This window comes from Balaenoptera physalus (assembly GCF_965194825.1).
Source record: "Balaenoptera physalus genome assembly, chromosome: 18".
In the NCBI taxonomy this organism is placed as follows: Eukaryota; Metazoa; Chordata; class Mammalia; order Artiodactyla; family Balaenopteridae; genus Balaenoptera; species Balaenoptera physalus.
This window is the reverse complement of record NC_138899.1, coordinates 2,431,573-2,448,767: the sequence shown is the minus strand read 5'-3', so window position 1 is coordinate 2,448,767 and position 17,195 is coordinate 2,431,573. Positions and strand designations below refer to the sequence as shown.

The following is a 17,195-nucleotide window of genomic DNA, read 5'->3' as shown; positions in this document are numbered from 1 at the left end:
AGCGAGCCTGGTCCAAGCCCTGGCCTGGGTGGGCAACCCAAGACCCCAGGTGGGAGATTCAGGAAGGGTGTTCCCAACGAACCACATTTTCATGACATTTGTTCAGACACCCTTGTTCTGAAAGTATCGCCATGGTCTCTAAGAAAAACTGAATTACTAATAACAAATGTTGATGGGGATGTAAAGACATGGGAACCCTCACACCCTGCTGGTGGGAATATCAAATGGTGCAGCCAGGGTGGAAAATGCTGGCAGTTTCTTAGATAAGCACAGAATTACCTGGCAAATCCACTCCTAGGTGTGCACCCAGGAGAACTGAAAACACACATCCACACAGAAACTCATGCACGAATTTCGTAGCAGCATGATTCATTATAGCCCAAAATAGAAACAACCCGGATATCCATCACGGATAAACAAGATGGGGCATAGCCATATAAAGGAATATTAGTCAGCAATGAAAAAGAAGTAGGCTCTGACACATGCTACGACATGGATGAAACTTGAAAACATTATGCCGCATACTATCTGCTTCCATTTGTATGAAATGTCCAGAACAGGCCTGTCTGCAGAGACAGAAAGTAGGTTAGTGGTTTCTATTGCTGGGGAAGGGGAGACAGAGGGGGTGACCGCTGATGGGCACAGGGTTCTTTGGGGTGATGAAGATGTTCTGAAGTCAGTAGTGGTCCCTCCAGCCAAGACATTCTGTGCCCCCCTCGCTCGAGGAGAGAAGGGTGCAGGAAGACGGGTGTGCCCATCACCTGGGCTCCCAGCTCACAGCCTCGGGGAAGCTGTGCCACCCATGGCTCAGCCCCTCGGGACGCGGGCTTGAAAGGAAGTACAGCAGCGGCCGAGAAGCCTTCCCCACCTGGGTTCTAACCCCTGCCCCGGAGGTCAAGGGAACGACTGCATTCTGTTCCCTTCCAGGCAGCCGAGGGGACCCCGGCCCCCCCGGACCACCTCCCATCATCCTGCCAGGAATGAAAGACATCAAAGGAGAGAAAGGAGATGAAGGCCCCATGGGACTGAAAGGATACCTGGGCTTGAAAGGTGAGGCCCCGCCTGACCTCAGAGCCGGTGGCCTGGGGTCCCCTGCCTACCCCAGCCCCTCGCAGTCTGCGGGAGCAGCAGAGATGCCCCAGCGCCCAGGCCAGCCTCCTGTGCTGCAGCCCTCCTGACACCCTGATGTCCGCACCAGGGGCTGGCAGGTGGTTCTCGAGGGCCCGGGGGTGTGGAGCAGGGTCCCCCCAGAACTTCACACTCAGTCTCCCTGCAGGCCTTCCCGGAATGCCAGGGATCCCCGGGCTGTCAGGAGTCCCTGGGCTGCCGGGGAAACCAGGCCAAGTCAAAGGAGTCAAAGGAGATATCGGATTCCCCGGCGTGCCCGGGTCACCAGGATTCCCCGGCGTGCCCGGCTCCCCCGGAATCTCAGGGTTTCCGGGCTTCACAGGCAGTAGGGTAAGTGGGCATCTTCCGTGAGTTCCTCTCCCCGTGGGCTGCTGGCCCGAGCACTGCGGTCCACGGTTCCTGGGGGACAAGACTCAGTTCTGCCACTTATGGGCTGAACGACCCTGGGCAAGTTACCGAACCTCTCTGTGCCTCAACGTCCTCATCTCTCTAATGGGCAATAACAGTACCTACTTCACAGGCTGCTGTGAGGCTTGAATGAGCTCTTGAGATGGTACCCAACATGTTTGCCCGGGTAAGCCTGGCAGAGGGTAGGGCACAGTCAGCCATGATTATTACTACCACTGTCATGACCGTGGTCTGTGTCATTGATGTTATTTATTTCAATAAAACTGCCATCATTACTACTTTACAGTTTAATAAGAACAGGTATGCAAACCAGCTTCTGTACTACACTGAAAAACTTTAGGACTTTTCTACAAAATGATGACATTGCAAACCTTGAGAGCTGGTTTTAGCAGAACAGCTGGATACGCTAACCCTTCAAAACTGCAAACTTCACCAAGTCAGACAGAGAAAGAGAAATATCGTATGATATCCATTATATGCGGAATCTAAAAAGAAATGATGAACTTACAAAACAGAAGCAGACTCACAGACTTAGAGAACGGACTTATGGTTACCAGGGGGGGAAGGGCTGTGGGGAGAGATAGTCAGGGAGTTTGGGATTGACATGTACACACTGCTATATTTAAAATGGATAACCAACAAGGACCTACTGTATAGCACAGGGAACTCTGCTCAATGTTATGTGGCAGCCTGGATGGGAGGGGAGTTTGGGGGAGGAAGGATACATGTACATGTATGGCTGAGTCACTTTGCCGTGCACCTGAATCTTTCACAGCATTGGTGTTTTTTTATAAATGTATTTATATGTTTGTTTATTTTTGGCTGCATTGGGTCTTCGTTGCTGCGCGTGGGCTTTCTCTAGTTGCGGTGAGCAGGGGCTACCCTTCATTGCGGTGCGCGGGCTTTTCATTGCGGTGTCTTCTCTTGTTGCGGAGCGCGGGCTCAGTAGTTGTGGCACGCGGGCTCAGTAGTTGTAGCACGCGGGCTCAGTAGTTGTGGCTCACAGGCTCTAGAGCGCAGGCTCAGTAGTAGTGGCGCACAGGCTTAGTTGCTCTGTGGCATGCGGGATCTTCCAGGACCAGGGATCGAACCCGTGTCCCCTGCATTCTTAACCACTGCGCCACCAGGGAAGCCGCTGTCACAGCATTGTTAATTGGCTATGCTCCAATATAAAACAAAAAGTTTTTTTTAAAAAATTACAAACTTCACGAACGGCCACGTAAGATGGTTTCATGTTTGGCTTTGCTCCAGGGCGACAAGGGAGCTCCGGGGAGAGTAGGCCTTCACGGCGAGATCGGCCCCATCGGTGACTTTGGTGAGTGTTGCTGGGATGGTGAAAACAGGGCATCCCCCATCCAGAGCATCCCGGGCAGTGTGGGGACATCAGGCCTGTGGGTGCTGTTAGTTATTTTGAAGCAAATTATTCTTATTAGGAATGTAGTGTCATAGGAGTTGCTAAACTAACCACAGGAAGACCTGACTTCAGCCATCTTTTTTGCACCTAACAGGTGATATTGGAAGTACTATAGACCTTCCAGGAAGTCCAGGCCTGAAGGGGGAAGGAGGCACCGCTGGAGCACCAGGTACCCGAGCGATTCTCCATCCCTTCATCTTCCACAGCCTTGCCCCCGGTCTGTCGTCACTCATGCTTGCCAACCGTAGCATTACTTAGTGAGCCCACGGATCACGATGTAGGGATGGTTTGAGGTCCTTAAGCCCGATGTGTAAGGAAGACTGGAATTTTTAATTAAATTGAGCCTGAAGACAATGTCAGGAAACCTTTCTCTCCCTGAGAGGGAAGATGGAGAGAATCAACATTCAGTGGATGGGAGTAGCTGCAACCTCTAAAATGAACCACATGGGCTTGTTCTATTGGGATACACCCTAGGGCGCGAAGCAAGTGACACAATGACCAGAGCCTTTGCAAACTGTGAAAGGTCTAGAAGAAAGGGAGTGGAAGCCAGGCCTCTCTACTGAGTAAGGCAACAAGGGGCGGCTCCCCAGCCCTGTGTACGTCAGGAGTGTCATGTGGCGTGGCAGCTCATGCCCCTTCTCTGAGCATCACTGAAGTTCAAGGTCAAAATTCCTGCTTGTGTCATATCCCATGGGACTTGGAATAGATGCCTCCTTCCTGGGATTTTATCTTGGGAGACCCCACAGGTCTGCCTAGGGATGGCTCTGGTTGGGGGAAAGAGTCTGTCCATGTGTTCGGCCAACAGGGAGGGTGCTGAGCTGGTTATTTATTGAGAAAAAGCCCCAGAATGGAGAGCGTTATTCAGTCCAGCATGAGAGTGGAGGGCTGTCACTTAGGAACAGGTAACCTCACCTATGAACTCCTCTGGGCTCCCTGTGGATCTACAATTTGGTCTCCCGATGGCTTTATTCCCAGACACAAGGGTACCTTAGGCTGGCTGGATCTCCCATCCTAAATAATTACTTTGGCAGTTTGGTTTATAAAAGCAGAAATGTGAGACCACCTTTGCCACGTATGTCACTAACAATGGCCTCATTTGTTCAATTGGAAATGTGTGTGAAGAGAAGCTGCCCCACTCCAGGAAATATGGTTGTTACCCCTTGAACGTTTAGCTTTTAGTTAAACTGAAGTCCAGGAAGTGGAGCCTCCCACTGTGCCCGTCTCCGGGGGACTGTATCCTAGGGGCAGAGGGGCGGTGACAGCTGTCAGCATCCTCGGGGGTGTTCCATTAGCCCTGAGACAAGTGCAGTGTAAGAAGGGGGCTCGGCCACTGCGCTTGCCCCTGCAGCGTGGGCGGGCGGTGCCCAGGGGCCCTGGGCAGGTGGCCTCCCAGTGGGAGGGCCCCGGGGACCGGGGACTCTGGCCTGGTCCCTCCTCGGAGGACGAGAGACAGGCCGCACTGGACTCTGGGTCAGGGTGGAGGTGGTGGAGACCATTTATGGAAGAAATAGGTAAATAGGGGTTTGGAGCAGATTTTCAAACACTAGACTAATCCATAGAAAACAAGCAGAACTTCTTAGGTGGTTTTCTTCAAGACCACGAGAACGTTGACAGTAATTGTTCTGAGAAGGGCCTCAGAGATTTCAGGAGACACTGGCGAAAGTGATTGTGTAGAATCGGGTTGGTCTGAAGTTTCCAAAATCTTCCAGCGTCCCAGAAACACCAAAACCTGTGACACAGAATAGTGTCACTGACGGGAAGGCAGCGCTTCTCTACGTCCACCCAATGAGCAGAGAATTAACTGAGGGGCTCGTCCAAAAGGCAGATTCCGGGCCTGACCCGGACCTGAGAGGCTCAAACATCTCATGTCTTGACTAACCCCCCAGATTCCCCGGCACAGCACCCGTTAGAAACCACTCAGGTAAGGGCTCAGATGAGTGGTCTGTTGCCGCTTAACAAGGCGCCCAAAATGTGGCGGCTGAGGGCACCCACCGCTGGTATTACCTGACAGTTTCTGAGGCCAGGAGTTCGGAAACGGTGGTTCTCATGAGATTCCGGTCATGAGGTCGGGAGGGCTGCCTCGTCTGAAGGCTAGACTGGGCTGGACCATCCACGTCCAAGGTAGCTCTTGGCGGGAGGCCTCAGTTCCTCCCTGCGAGCTTGACGTCCTCATGACATGGCAGCTGGCTTCCTCCAGAGCAGGGACAGAGTGAAAGCGGTGATGATTTGTATGACCCGGGCTCGAGGTGGCACAGTGGCATGTCCACGGTGTCCTGGTGTTCACGCGGTTCAGCCCTACTCGGCGTGGGTGGAGCTCACAAGGGTGTGAATACCAGGACGCGGACCACTGGGCGCCAGCTTGGAGGCTGCTGACCACAGGCTCAGAGCGGGGAATTAGGTAGAAATTTAGTCGAGGAAGGAGCCGTCCGGATTTCCATCCCCATTCACGATTGGAAGCACCAGCGCGAAGGCAGCATCCTTTACCTGGTGCCCCCTTGAACCCCACGAGCCTTAAGCCCCAGGGACACGACGGCTGTGCTTTGTTCTGAGCAGCACGTCTGTGGTTACAGGTCTAAAGGGATTCTTCGGAGAGAAAGGAACCGAGGGTGATGTCGGCTTCCCTGGGATCACCGGCCTGGCAGGAGTCCAGGGCCCTCCTGGACTTAAAGGGCAAACAGGTAAAGTCCCAGGCCACACCACCTTCCCCCAGCCTGCCCTCCCTGGGCCCGGCTGGACGGGGCGGTGGCCGGTGAGGCCGAGTGTGGCCGAGCCCCCAAATCTCCAAGGGCCCAAAACAAGGACGTCCAGTTCTGCCCGTCAGCTTTTCGCCCGCGGTCGCAGCCGAGGCAGCTCCCTGCCACCCGTCCACCCCTAGGTCCAGCCCAGCCCGGCTGTGGTGGAGGCACGGGGCCGATGGCCGTGTCTGTGCGGCCGCCGTCTGTCTCTCCGTACACGTTTAGGCAGTTCCTGTGACGGCTGCCTTTCGTGCATCTCAGTTGCAGAATTCACGGGGGATCCCGAGTTGCACGAGTGAATTCGTTTTGTGCTTTTTTCTTGCTGCTGCTTTGCTTGCTGTTGCCAGGGATCTGTGAACGCAGACAGGCTGATCCTCGAGGGGTCTCTGGGTTCTCCGCAGGCTTCTGCGTGCACGATGGAATGAGAATACGAATACACAGGCTGTTCTGTTTGGCCAGGCTGCACTAACCCTGATGAATGTGAATGTGGCAGGGGTGGGGGGGTCCAAGGCCACGTGGAAGGGAAGCTGGCTCTTTCCCGCAAAGTCCCTCCCCGACACAGGACCCGAGCTGGAGGCCACGAGGCCTCGGGGTGCCTGTTTCCCCCTGAAGGATGCGTCTGTCCCCCAGGCTTTCCAGGACTGACAGGGCTGCAGGGGCCTCAGGGAGAGCCGGGACGGGCGGGCGTGCCCGGCACCAAAGGAGACTCCGGCTGGCCGGGGAGCCCAGGCCTACCAGGTAAGACCCCTCCCCTCTCTGCAGACACGAAGCAAAGGCGACCTGCAAAGAGGCGTTTACGCCCCAGAATGATGAACAGAAACCTGCCGGGAGACCTCAGGGTGACTCTCAGTCAGCACCTGGGCGGTTCAGAGGTGGGACAGAGGGACACATGCAAGGGCCCCCCACTGAGCGAGGTCTGGTGCAGCCCTTGGGGGGCTTGGGGAGTTACTCGGCCTGGCCTTGACAGGCCTTGGTCAGGGGACAGGCCCTTGGACACTCTCTTGTCCAGAGTTCAGGGGGGGCGCACCCCAACTCCACATTCACTGCCCGCGTCACAGGAAGAATTGTCGCCTGCTTCCCAAGTCCCACTTTAGGAAAGCTGACCCTCGGAAAGCCAGAAGGAATGGAAATGATACCAGGCTGTTGGTTCCAAGCACCGTTTTTATACATACAGTGACTCACGGATCAGGAAAAGAAACACACGGCACTGCCCGGTCCCCTTCTGGCTGTGAAGAGTCTGTAAAAAGTTTCCATGAAAACAGTTTTTAGGTTAATGGTTCTCCTGGGTGACACAGCATTGACTGATTTACATGTCACAGTATTTGCTCTACTTCCGGTTTGCCCAGCTTTTGAACACATTGGATGGGCGACCGTATCACAGCAGAAAAAAGCATCTGAGTATGTTAAGGGTCTCCCTCTGCTCCCCCATGAAGTAACCACGAGGGTCCTCCACAGGTCTGCCCGGCCTCCGCGGCATCGGCGGATTACACGGCTTGCCAGGCACCAAAGGCTTCCCAGGATCCCCAGGTACCAGATGGCAGTGGGGGAAGGGACCGGGTAGCCCATCAGGGACTTGGACGGGGGTCGGGGAGCTCAGAGAGCAGGGCGGGCTCCGTCCCTGAGGCCACGGGGACTCAGTCCCCTCTGGCTCCTCCACCAAAACGCTGCAGGCCGGGGGGCCCAACCAACAGGCAGTTACCCCTCCCAGCTCTGGAGGCAGGAAGTTTGGGGTGGGTGCCGTTGCGGCAGAGTCCGGGTGAGGATCCTCTTCCCGGCTTCTCGCTGTGTCCGCACGCGGTGGAGAAGGAGAGCAAGCTCTCTGGTGTCTCTTCTTATAAGGACGCCAATCCTATCAGGGGCCCTTTCACCCCAAACGCCTCCCAAAGGCCCACCTCCAGACCCCATCACATGGCGGGTTAGGGCTTTGACAGATGGGTTTAGAAAAGACAATTCCCTTCACAGCAGTGGCGTATGGGGGTTTTGGCGGGGCGGGGTGTTCGTAAGGAGAAGAAAGTGAGACCTTTAAGAAATTGTTAGAAGCTGCTCTTGGAAGTTATTGTAATACTTTTTTTCCTGAAGGAGATACAAAGCCCATCCTTTCCAAAAGCCAATGACAGAATGAGGTTTGCACGATTAGCCCCTCCTGGGATCTCAGAATACCATCTGCGTGTCCATCTATTCCTCAAAGGGGATGAGATCCCCTCTGTGCAGAAAGCTTCCCTTTTACCCTTGTCCCCTCTGGGAAGCTGCCATCACATGTGCAAAACTCTCGGTGACTTCCCTGAAATTTCTTTATTTTAAATTTAGTTCCTTTCATCTTAAATCTTAATGCCCTGTCTTTGCATTTAATTTTTAAAATGTATTAATTGGACTAATAATATTTGTAAGGCATATTATTAATATATGTTTTTTAAGGACAACTTTTATTGTTTTCAGATTATAAAAGTTCATGCTGAGTAGAGAAAAGCATAAAAAAATACACTTAAGCAAAAGAAAAAAAATACCCATAGTTCTACCACTGCTTTTAGAATATTCTCTTTATAGATGTTTTACGTAATCAAACGTTCATCTGTCTACAGGTAAATTTGGATGTGTGGAATCATATATAAATTCACACACTCATGCTTCAATTAACATTTCAGTTCGAGTTGAATGGTCAAGTTGTGTCACTCTTTCTGACACCAACTACTTTGATCCCCTGATGTGGGAACAGGGAAGGTTTTAAATAGCATTTCCCTTTTCACCCTAACTCAGGCTTAGCACCAGGAGCCCGGAGCCCTCGGCAGGTCTCAGCTGCAGGACCATCTGCGTCCTGGAATCTGGGATTTTTCCGGGGGGCCTCGGTGGTCTCCCCTATAAAGCAAAGGGGTTCAGTTACGATCCTCAGGATTCCTTCCAAGTGGCAGGGTCTGGGGCACCGAGGCCACCTAGGAAGCTGAAATCTCCACGGCTGCCATCGGGTTCTCTGTTTCTGAGTCTCACTGAGAGCGTTACTATCCCTCCACTCATGAAAATGGACTCTGCCCGGTTGAAGACACTGACGTCTGCTTGTCAACCCGGCCACAGGTGCGGACATCCATGGGGACGCCGGCTTCCCAGGTCCTGCCGGGGCCAGGGGTGACCCAGGAGAGGCCAACACCCTTCCAGGCCCCACAGGAGCCCCGGGACAGAAAGGGGAGCGTGGAGTCCCAGGTGAGGCCAACACCCCAGTATCACCATCTGCACCCCCAGAACCACAGTGCCTGTGAGTCTGAGAGATGAGAGGCCGGGGGCGGGGCAGGTGCCGGCTCCTCCAGGGAGAATTTCTTGTTGCAGACTTCCCGCTAGTGTTCCATCGTTTATACGCCGTCATAATCGTACTCCGCTGGGTTTAGCTATTGACCACACTCCCTTGTAGGACAGACAAGATCACACTCCATCCCCTCGGTGCCCCCAGGGTTAGGTGTGCACCGGCACAGGGCCCTGGCTGTGACACGCGCACGGGAGTGTTGGATAGATGAGTGAACGAATGCATCACAGCCCCCGAGCTGTGCCTGCATGCCAGGCCTGGACCATGGCGGGAGCAGCCAGGGAGGGGTGGTCTCAGCCGCTGAGCACAAGCCCCAGCCCCACCCCCTGCCCATCCACCAGCAAACCAGGCTTGACCGAAACTGAGAGGGAAGCGCCCCAGCAGGTGCTTTCGGCCCAGCGCTTGTCTTCTGACGGCCGGGGCCCGCACCCACCCCCAGCTCAGCCCAGCGTGTTGTCCACAGGCGCCGTCTGGGCAGCCGGCAGGGGTGCTGGACCAGACAGGCCCGTCACACCTGGGCTTCCGAGACCAGGGCCTGAGCGCCCGTGCTCTGGTCAGAATTACCCCCGAAGCTAGACCCATCGACCCCCAAAGGAGAAGTCAGGCCTGAGGAGGCCAGCGACCCTGATCTCCTATGGGGGGCGGGGATCTCAAGGCCCACGGACCGCATCGTCTGATTCTCCAGGGTCTGTCACCTCCCTCTCCCCTTTCATTAAGTGGAAACTCCAGAATTCCCTGATATCCAAGCCCCACAGCATTGACATGAAAGCAGGAGGAGGAGGAGGGCCGGCCAACTGGGGCCTTACTGTGAGTCCTGAGGGGCTGCGTGGGGTTCACACAGCTCCACCCAGGGCTGAAGACCCAGGCTCAGGCCACCAGCACAGGACCACCAGCACTGTAGCTGAGTCCTGAGGGAAGCGCGTGTAACACAGTTTTCTCTGTGAAGCACATCCCAGCCTTCCTGAAACTCTGGACAGCACTTCAGCATGACACTTGGGGGCCACTCTAAACAGTGAAATCACCCACAAAAAGCACAGAAGTGCAGAAAACGTGGCACCGAATAGACAGTAGGAGGCCCCTTGTTGACACTCGGAGCTGGGGCTCCAACACCCTCCCCCTCCTGCTTGTCCGAGAGCGCTGCGGGTATTGACTGGGGGTCACCAGTAAGTCTCAGTTGAGGAAGCAGGATGGCAGGTACAGGATCTGTGGGCAGTGAGGACGGACTCTGCCCAGGACGCTGGACATCCGTCGGGACCCGGGACTCTGAAGGACGGCCTGGGGAGGAGCGAAACACCAGTGCCGGCCAGCCTGAGCCTTCCCACAACGGGTGCTTTCTGGGCCAACAGGGCTGCCCTGGCAGCGACGCCCTCCCCTCAGGGTAGGGCCAGGTGTCACCCACAGGTAGCCCCATCAGCTGTCCCTTGAGCAGGTAGCATGCCGGTGAGGACAACGTCCCAGCAGAGGCAGGTCCACGGGACCCCCTAGGCAGCAGGAGAGGGCTGGTGGGAATGGGGACAGGCAGCGCGGCCCCTGTCTCCCCAGACCCGCCCTGAGAGCCTGCGCTGGGCACCTTCCATCACTGCCTCTCCTTGTTGGCCCTGCTCCTGGACGGGTGAGGGCACAGAGAGGAAACGAGATGAAAAGCTGGGTGCTGGTGCTAACCAACTTCTATTTCCCTCCTAAGGGGAACGAGGCCCGGTCGGGAGTCCAGGACTTCAGGGGTTTCCAGGCATCACCCCCCCTTCCAACATCTCTGGGTTACCAGGTGACGTAGGTGCGCCTGGGATATTTGGCCTGGAAGGTAAGCAGGGCTCACACTTGGATACATTGGGATCTCTGGGGACCGGAGCTGGCCACGACCTGATTGCTTGAGGGATAGAACGCTTTCATTGTCCCCTTGAGGGCATGATGCTGAGTGAAATAAGCCAGACAGAAAAGGACACGTTCTGTCTGATAGGAGGTCCCCAAGTAACCACATTCATAGAGACAGAAAGTAGATAGTGGGGGCCAGGAGCCGGGGGAGGGGGAGTTAGTGTTTAATGGGGACAGAGCTTCCGCTGGGAAGATGAGAAAGTTCAGAGAAGGATGGTGGTGACGGTTGCACAGCAGCGTGAATGCACCTCATGCCACTGAACTGTACGCTTAAAAATGGTTAAAATGTTAACGTTTATGTTACGTATATTTTACCACAATAAGAACCAAAGTTGCCCAGTGTTACAGACTTGCCAAAGCCGGTCCCCTAAATGGGTGACTTTGCATCCGGCCTCCTGGCCGGGACTGTGCCTTCCTCCTGTGTACACTCGCCTTTCTTGGGACTGATGCCAACAGGTTACCGAGGTCCCCCGGGGCCACCTGGGCCCGTGGCTCTTCCTGGAATCAAAGGAGATGAGGGGAGTCCAGGAGGCCCCGGAAACCCAGGGACCAAAGGATGGGTCGGGGACTCCGGGCCCCAGGGCCGGCCTGGCGTGTTCGGGCTCCTGGGAGAAAAAGGTAAGGGTCGGTGCCCGTGGGGGGCTCCTCTCGGGGAGGCTGGCGGCGCTGGTCAGAGATGGCCGGAGCCCCCGCCCAGCCCCACGTGTCCTGAACGTTCTGCTTGTCCGGAAGGGCCCAGAGGGGAGCAAGGATTCATGGGCAACACAGGTGCCGCCGGGAGTGTGGGCGACCGAGGCCCCAAGGGACCCAAAGGAGACCGAGGCTTCCCGGGTGAGTCTCAGAGGGCACAGCTCTGAGGTCATTCTGTCACGGGACGTGGCGGTGGCAGGGGTTGTTGGAAGGGCTCTGAGCGGCTTCCAGGTGGGTTATCACCCAGCCCGCCTCTAGAGAGCGCGGTGGCTCAAAGGAAGCTCCAGAACGGGTTCAATGGGTCAAGATGGATTAGAGACCAGAGCAAGAGAGCAAGGCGGTCCTCACGCGTCATCTGGCCTTTCTTTTCCCTTTCCAGGTGCCCCGGGTGCTGTGGGCGCCCCGGGGATTGCAGGAATCCCCCAGAGGATTGCCATCCAGCGGGGGCCAGTGGGTCCGCAGGGAAGGAGAGGCCCTCCGGGGCCTCAGGGGGAGATGGGACCCCAGGGCCGCCCGGGAGAACCAGGTAGGAGCCCTGCTGCGGGGCCACCCCTCGTTTCCTGTTTGCTTTCCTTTCACTTTTGTTCTCCTGCTGGAAAGCACTGGCTGAACGCCAGTGACGGAGCGTTGCATTCTTCCCGGGGCACTCACGCGTGTCTCCGTGGCTGTGCAGGTTTCCGCGGGACTCCAGGGAAGGCAGGGCCCCAGGGAAGAGGCGGCGTGTCAGCTGTTCCCGGGTTCCGAGGAGACCAGGGGCCCGTGGGGCTGCAGGGGCCCATTGGCTATGAAGGTGAGTGATGGTGACGGAAGGGGGCAGAGGGCAGGGAGCTTCTTCCAGGTCCTGCTGTGAGTCTGATAAATGGACCGTGGTGTACGGGGAGGGGTCAGACGAGCCCCGAGATGAGCAGAGATGAGGGGCTGCACCCCCTAGCCCAGAGCCTGGGGCCCCCGCTGCAGCCTGGGTCCGGGGCAAGGCAGAACAGCTCTGCCTCCTGCACCTGGCAGAACACCTGGCACAGAGTCCCCAGGACAGGCCGGCCTCCTTCCTTCCTCTGAGACATCTGCGGGTGCCTCAGAGAAGGAAGCAGCTGACATGTTTCGAGAGACAAGATTCCTAAAGCTCTTGAAGGCCGGAAACTATGAGCTGAAAGTCACCGATACATTACAGGAGCCACTGTGAAGTCTTATATCATCGACTTCTTAAAATTATTTGCACGTGTGCAGGATGGGATAGGCCAGAAATAATAGCAATTCATGCAAAAAAAAAAAAAGTCTTGAGATTTGGTGTAATGCACCTGCGCTCGGTTTGAGCCCGTGGCGTGAGCGCCGTGCTGACAGTAAAGGCGGGCTGCGCGGTCAGCGCCCAGACCGCAGGAGGCACTTCGCGACCCACGGCCAGGACAGTGTAAAATGCGGGGGATGCAACCCGAGACACGCATGGCGGGGCAGGGGGCGCGCATCCATGCAAGGGGCCAAGACAGTGCGGGGTGGAGGGCACGTCCTCTGAGAAGGGCAGGATCACCCAGGACGGCTGATTTCAGAGGTCTGGAGTGTTGTCCTGTTGGGGGCAGATCAGCCGTTCTGCAGCGTCAGGGCCAGAATCGGGCCCCCGGCTGGACATCTGGGGAGGGGGGCTTCTAACCCTGGGAAGGGCCGCTCCCCGAAGCATCAGCAGGGGGGCCTGCCACCTGGGGTAGAGGAGGTGGGCGGGGCTGGACACGGTGCTTCCGTGACCCTCTGACTTCCTGATGCTCTAATTCCTGCTCAGAACGGGGCGCCCTTGGGGGACGGCTCGCGGGGGAGGCTGGGTCCCTGCCCCTTGTTCACTCCCATCATTGTGGTCCCACTTTAGGGCACGGGGATGGGGTGGGGGGCGAGTCCTCCCCAGGAGGCTCCTGGTCCCGAAGGGCAGAGCCACCGAGACCCCGGCCCTCAGGGAAAGGCAGAGCAGGGCTGTAAATGCCGCCACGCGCGCAGCCAGCACGTGGGTTGCGGTCCGCGCTGCAGCTGCAAGGCGGCCTCTTTGTCTCGGGTCCCAGGGGAGCCAGGCCGCCCCGGGAGCCCCGGCCTGCCTGGCATGCCCGGCCGCAGCGTCAGCATCGGGCACCTCCTGGTGAAGCACAGCCAGACGGAGCAGGAGCCCATGTGCCCCGTGGGCATGAACAAGCTCTGGAGCGGATACAGCCTGCTGTACTTTGAGGGCCAGGAGAAGGCCCACAACCAGGATCTGGGTAGGTACCGCCTGCTGAGCTTGGCCAGCCCCGCTGGAGGTGGCAGGACTCCGCGGCCACAGTGAGGTTGCTGAGTCCTCAGAAGGCACCGAGATGCCCCTAACCTGGGGTCGGGAAGCAGACTCTGCCTCGTAGCCCTCAGCGGGCTCTGCAGGCTCACGCGGCCCGGCCTCTCGCTGCCCCGTGCCCTGGGGGCTGCCAGCGGTTCCCCGTTCTTGCCCCACGGTGTATAAGCCGTCAGGCCGGGGCCGGGAGGGGCTGGGAGGCACTTAGAACCCCACAGAGTGGATACGGGGGCGTGTGTGCTGGTATTTATCCAAGGAAGCCTGGTTGCCAAAAGGAATTTAAAAGACCTAACAGCCCACAGAAAACGTGGCCAACACGTACTAAAACTGGGGGCTTGGAGGGAGGGTGGCCACGCGTGTGGTGGGGAGATCTGTTGGGCTGAGCCCGGTGATTTGTGCACCTTCCTGTCCAGATAAGTTTGGTTGTTTTTTTTTTTTAAGTGAGACAAAGCAAACAAGAATAGGGCCTAAAACAGCAGGGACAGGGCAAGGCCAGCGCAGGGCCCGGCAGGCCTCAGAGGGCAGAGCAGACACCCGGCTCTCCGCTGGAAAGCAGTCAGTGTGAAAGGGGAAATGACTCACTCGGGCCCTAAGATGAAGTTGGTGGAGTTATCTGGGGGGCAGAGTAACCAGAGTCCCTCTGGGAGGCACCTGGGTGCCATGAGCCAGGCCCCCATCTGGGATGCCATCGGTGAGTGCTGGGGGCTGGTGCTTTAAGACCCCCGACATGGGCCTCACCAGGCTGCTATTCGCCAAGTCGCCCCTCCCTCTGACCCAGCCTGGTCCCAAGGTGTGCGGGAACCTCGGAAGGGCACAGTGCCGTGGAGTCAGCCCCTGAGGGATTGGAAAGCCCAAGCCCGCCCTCCACCCCACCCCATGCATGGCTGAGCCCCGCCGGGGGCCTGGAGGGGCATATTCCCGGCACGCTCAGCCGTGACGGTCCCTCCCTGCACCGCAGGGCTGGCGGGCTCCTGCCTGGCCCGGTTCAGCACCATGCCCTTCCTGTACTGCAATCCTGGCGACATCTGCTACTACGCCAGCCGGAACGACAAGTCCTACTGGCTCTCCACCACCGCCCCGCTGCCCATGATGCCTGTGGCCGAGGAGGACATCAGGCCCTACATCAGCCGCTGCTCCGTGTGCGAGGCCCCGGCCGTTGCCATCGCCGTCCACAGCCAGGACGTCTCCATCCCCCACTGCCCGGCTGGATGGCGGAGCTTGTGGATCGGATATTCCTTCCTCATGGTACGTGGTGCTTGCCTGCTCTCTCTCAGCACACGGGCCCAGGTGCAAACTGAGTTCCTCTCCCCAGCCACATCCTGGCCTTTGTAAGACTAATCAGGGCAGTTGTTCAGGTTGTGCACTGCACAAGGGCACCTGGCCCGGGGGAGGAGTGAGAGCTGGAATACAGCCTGCACTTTGCTCATTGAGCCGTGTTAGGCCTGGGGCTGCCCCCACCCAGAAGGGACCCATTAATTTGCCACCAGGCCTTTGTACAGCCTTAATTAGGATAAATTTGGCTATCATGATAGCATCCCTTACAATTTTCCTGTTTACCATCAGAGGGAGAAAGGAAAGTGCAGTGGGGAGGGTGGGTCTTGTATTGCATTTATATTTATTATGACTGTCGTAATTCCCACTATATTGACCGGATGCCCAACGTGTTAAATATTTCATAAATTATATTAATAACATAATATATATATATAAATTATACAAAGTTTGCTAATCTTATCAAAACAACAGAAAAAAAAAAAACCTGGATTCTGGGAAAGGAAGGAGAAGACAAGTGTTGATTTTTTAACATTTTTTTTTTAAATCTTTTTTTTTTTTTAAGGAATTCCTTTATTATTTATTTATTTATTTATTTATTTTTGGCTGTGTTGGGTCTTCGTTTCTGTGCGAGGGCTTTCTCTAGTTGTGGCGAGCGGGGGCCACTCTTCATCGCGGTGCGCGGGCCTCTCTTGTTGCGGAGCACAGGCTCCAGACGCGCAGGCTCAGCAGTTGTGGCTCACGGGCCCAGTTGCTCCGCGGCATGTGGGATCTTCCTAGACCAGGGCTCGAACCCGTGTCCCCTGCATTGGCAGGCAGATTCTCAACCACTGCGCCACCAGGGAAACCCAACATTTTTTTAAGGTATTGCTGCTGCAATAATTTGAAGCAACAGGATACTAAGTTCTGTGCTGGGACAGGCAACTGTCTGCTTTTCAGGAGCTAATCATGTCAGGGGGCTTTGGTGGATGGACAGAGCTCTGGTCCCATCGAGAAATTCAAAAATGGAAAACGAGCCTCTTCCTTGTGAAGGGAGTGATTACACTGTATGCAAAAAGGTCAGACAGCCCTTCTTTTATTAGCAATTACATCTCGAGCTGTGTCACGGGATAAGGGATAAGCACACGTGATCCTCAGTAAGCGCCTCCTGCCAGCCTGGCCCTCGACACCCCCAAGGCGGGTGACGAGAGGACCATGGTCCCCTCGCCCCGCTGTACAACCAGGGCGGCACTGATGCGCTGCCCACACCTTCCCTTCCAAGAACACGGAAGCACCTGCTGGCACAGACGCCGGAGAGCCAGCACACGGCTTAGTGTCCCCCTGCCTGTCTGGGGGACGGTCCCTGTCTTGTCTGCACACAAGACACGCTTTGATCCATCACTGCCACAGCAGCAAAGACGTCGGCCTCCCCTTACCTCAGTGATCCCTCTCGAAGCTGGTCTGGTGGCGACTGTAAGTCTCCAGCCGGCCATCGGTTTACTTTTTCCTTTCGATTCAAATGAGGTCCTCACAGGCCGAGTGCCCAATCAGTGATTCTTTTAAGAGACATCAGCTGCTTGAGTCCCAAAGCCAGAGGCTTGTCCGCTGAGGCGAGCACATTGGAAAAGGGGGGTGTGTGTGCGTGTGTGTCTGCACGCGTGTGTGGGTGTGTGCACGCGTGTGTGGGTGTGTGCACACGTGTGTGGGTGTGTGCACACGCGTGGGGGGACCAGCAGGGCCTCAGCTCTTTCAGGCCAAAGCGGGGCTTCAGATGCCCCATGAAGACACGCCTGCTTGTCTCTGCTGACAACACACGGTAGCCCTGTTTGGGAAGGCTTCCGCATTCTGTGAGCAGAGAGCTATTCAGAGGCTTTTGTTCTTTGCTGCTTCATTTGAAGAAAAGGTTAAACTGGGCTTCTGCCCAAATGTCTCACAGGACAGCCTCTTCTGTGCCCTGCCCACCGTGGCCAAGGTGCTCCTGTTCTAAATTCGCGGGTTCTGATGCCACACTTACCGCTGGGCTCACTGGATGACATGTTTCAGAGAGAAGCTTTGCGATCCGGGGCCCCGCCGTGCCCCTTCGTAAAAGCTGAACGTGTTTATGAAATCAAG

General features: G+C 56.4%; 1 protein-coding gene across 1 annotated transcript in view; it reads left to right on the top strand.

The window, feature by feature from the left end:
- Positions 1-17,195, top strand: part of COL4A2 (collagen type IV alpha 2 chain) — a 176,040-nt gene that overhangs the window by 157,036 nt on the left and 1,809 nt on the right. Inside the window, exons 33-47 of the mRNA XM_082435264.1 lie at positions 928-1,050; positions 1,277-1,458; positions 2,788-2,851; positions 3,045-3,119; positions 5,521-5,628; positions 6,316-6,423; positions 7,141-7,212; positions 8,752-8,877; positions 10,659-10,775; positions 11,303-11,464; positions 11,579-11,677; positions 11,916-12,062; positions 12,210-12,326; positions 13,576-13,767; positions 14,791-15,077. Of these exons, the coding sequence (XP_082291390.1) occupies positions 928-1,050; positions 1,277-1,458; positions 2,788-2,851; positions 3,045-3,119; positions 5,521-5,628; positions 6,316-6,423; positions 7,141-7,212; positions 8,752-8,877; positions 10,659-10,775; positions 11,303-11,464; positions 11,579-11,677; positions 11,916-12,062; positions 12,210-12,326; positions 13,576-13,767; positions 14,791-15,077 (1,979 nt within the window). The remainder of the gene's footprint in view (positions 1-927; positions 1,051-1,276; positions 1,459-2,787; positions 2,852-3,044; positions 3,120-5,520; positions 5,629-6,315; positions 6,424-7,140; positions 7,213-8,751; positions 8,878-10,658; positions 10,776-11,302; positions 11,465-11,578; positions 11,678-11,915; positions 12,063-12,209; positions 12,327-13,575; positions 13,768-14,790; positions 15,078-17,195) is intronic.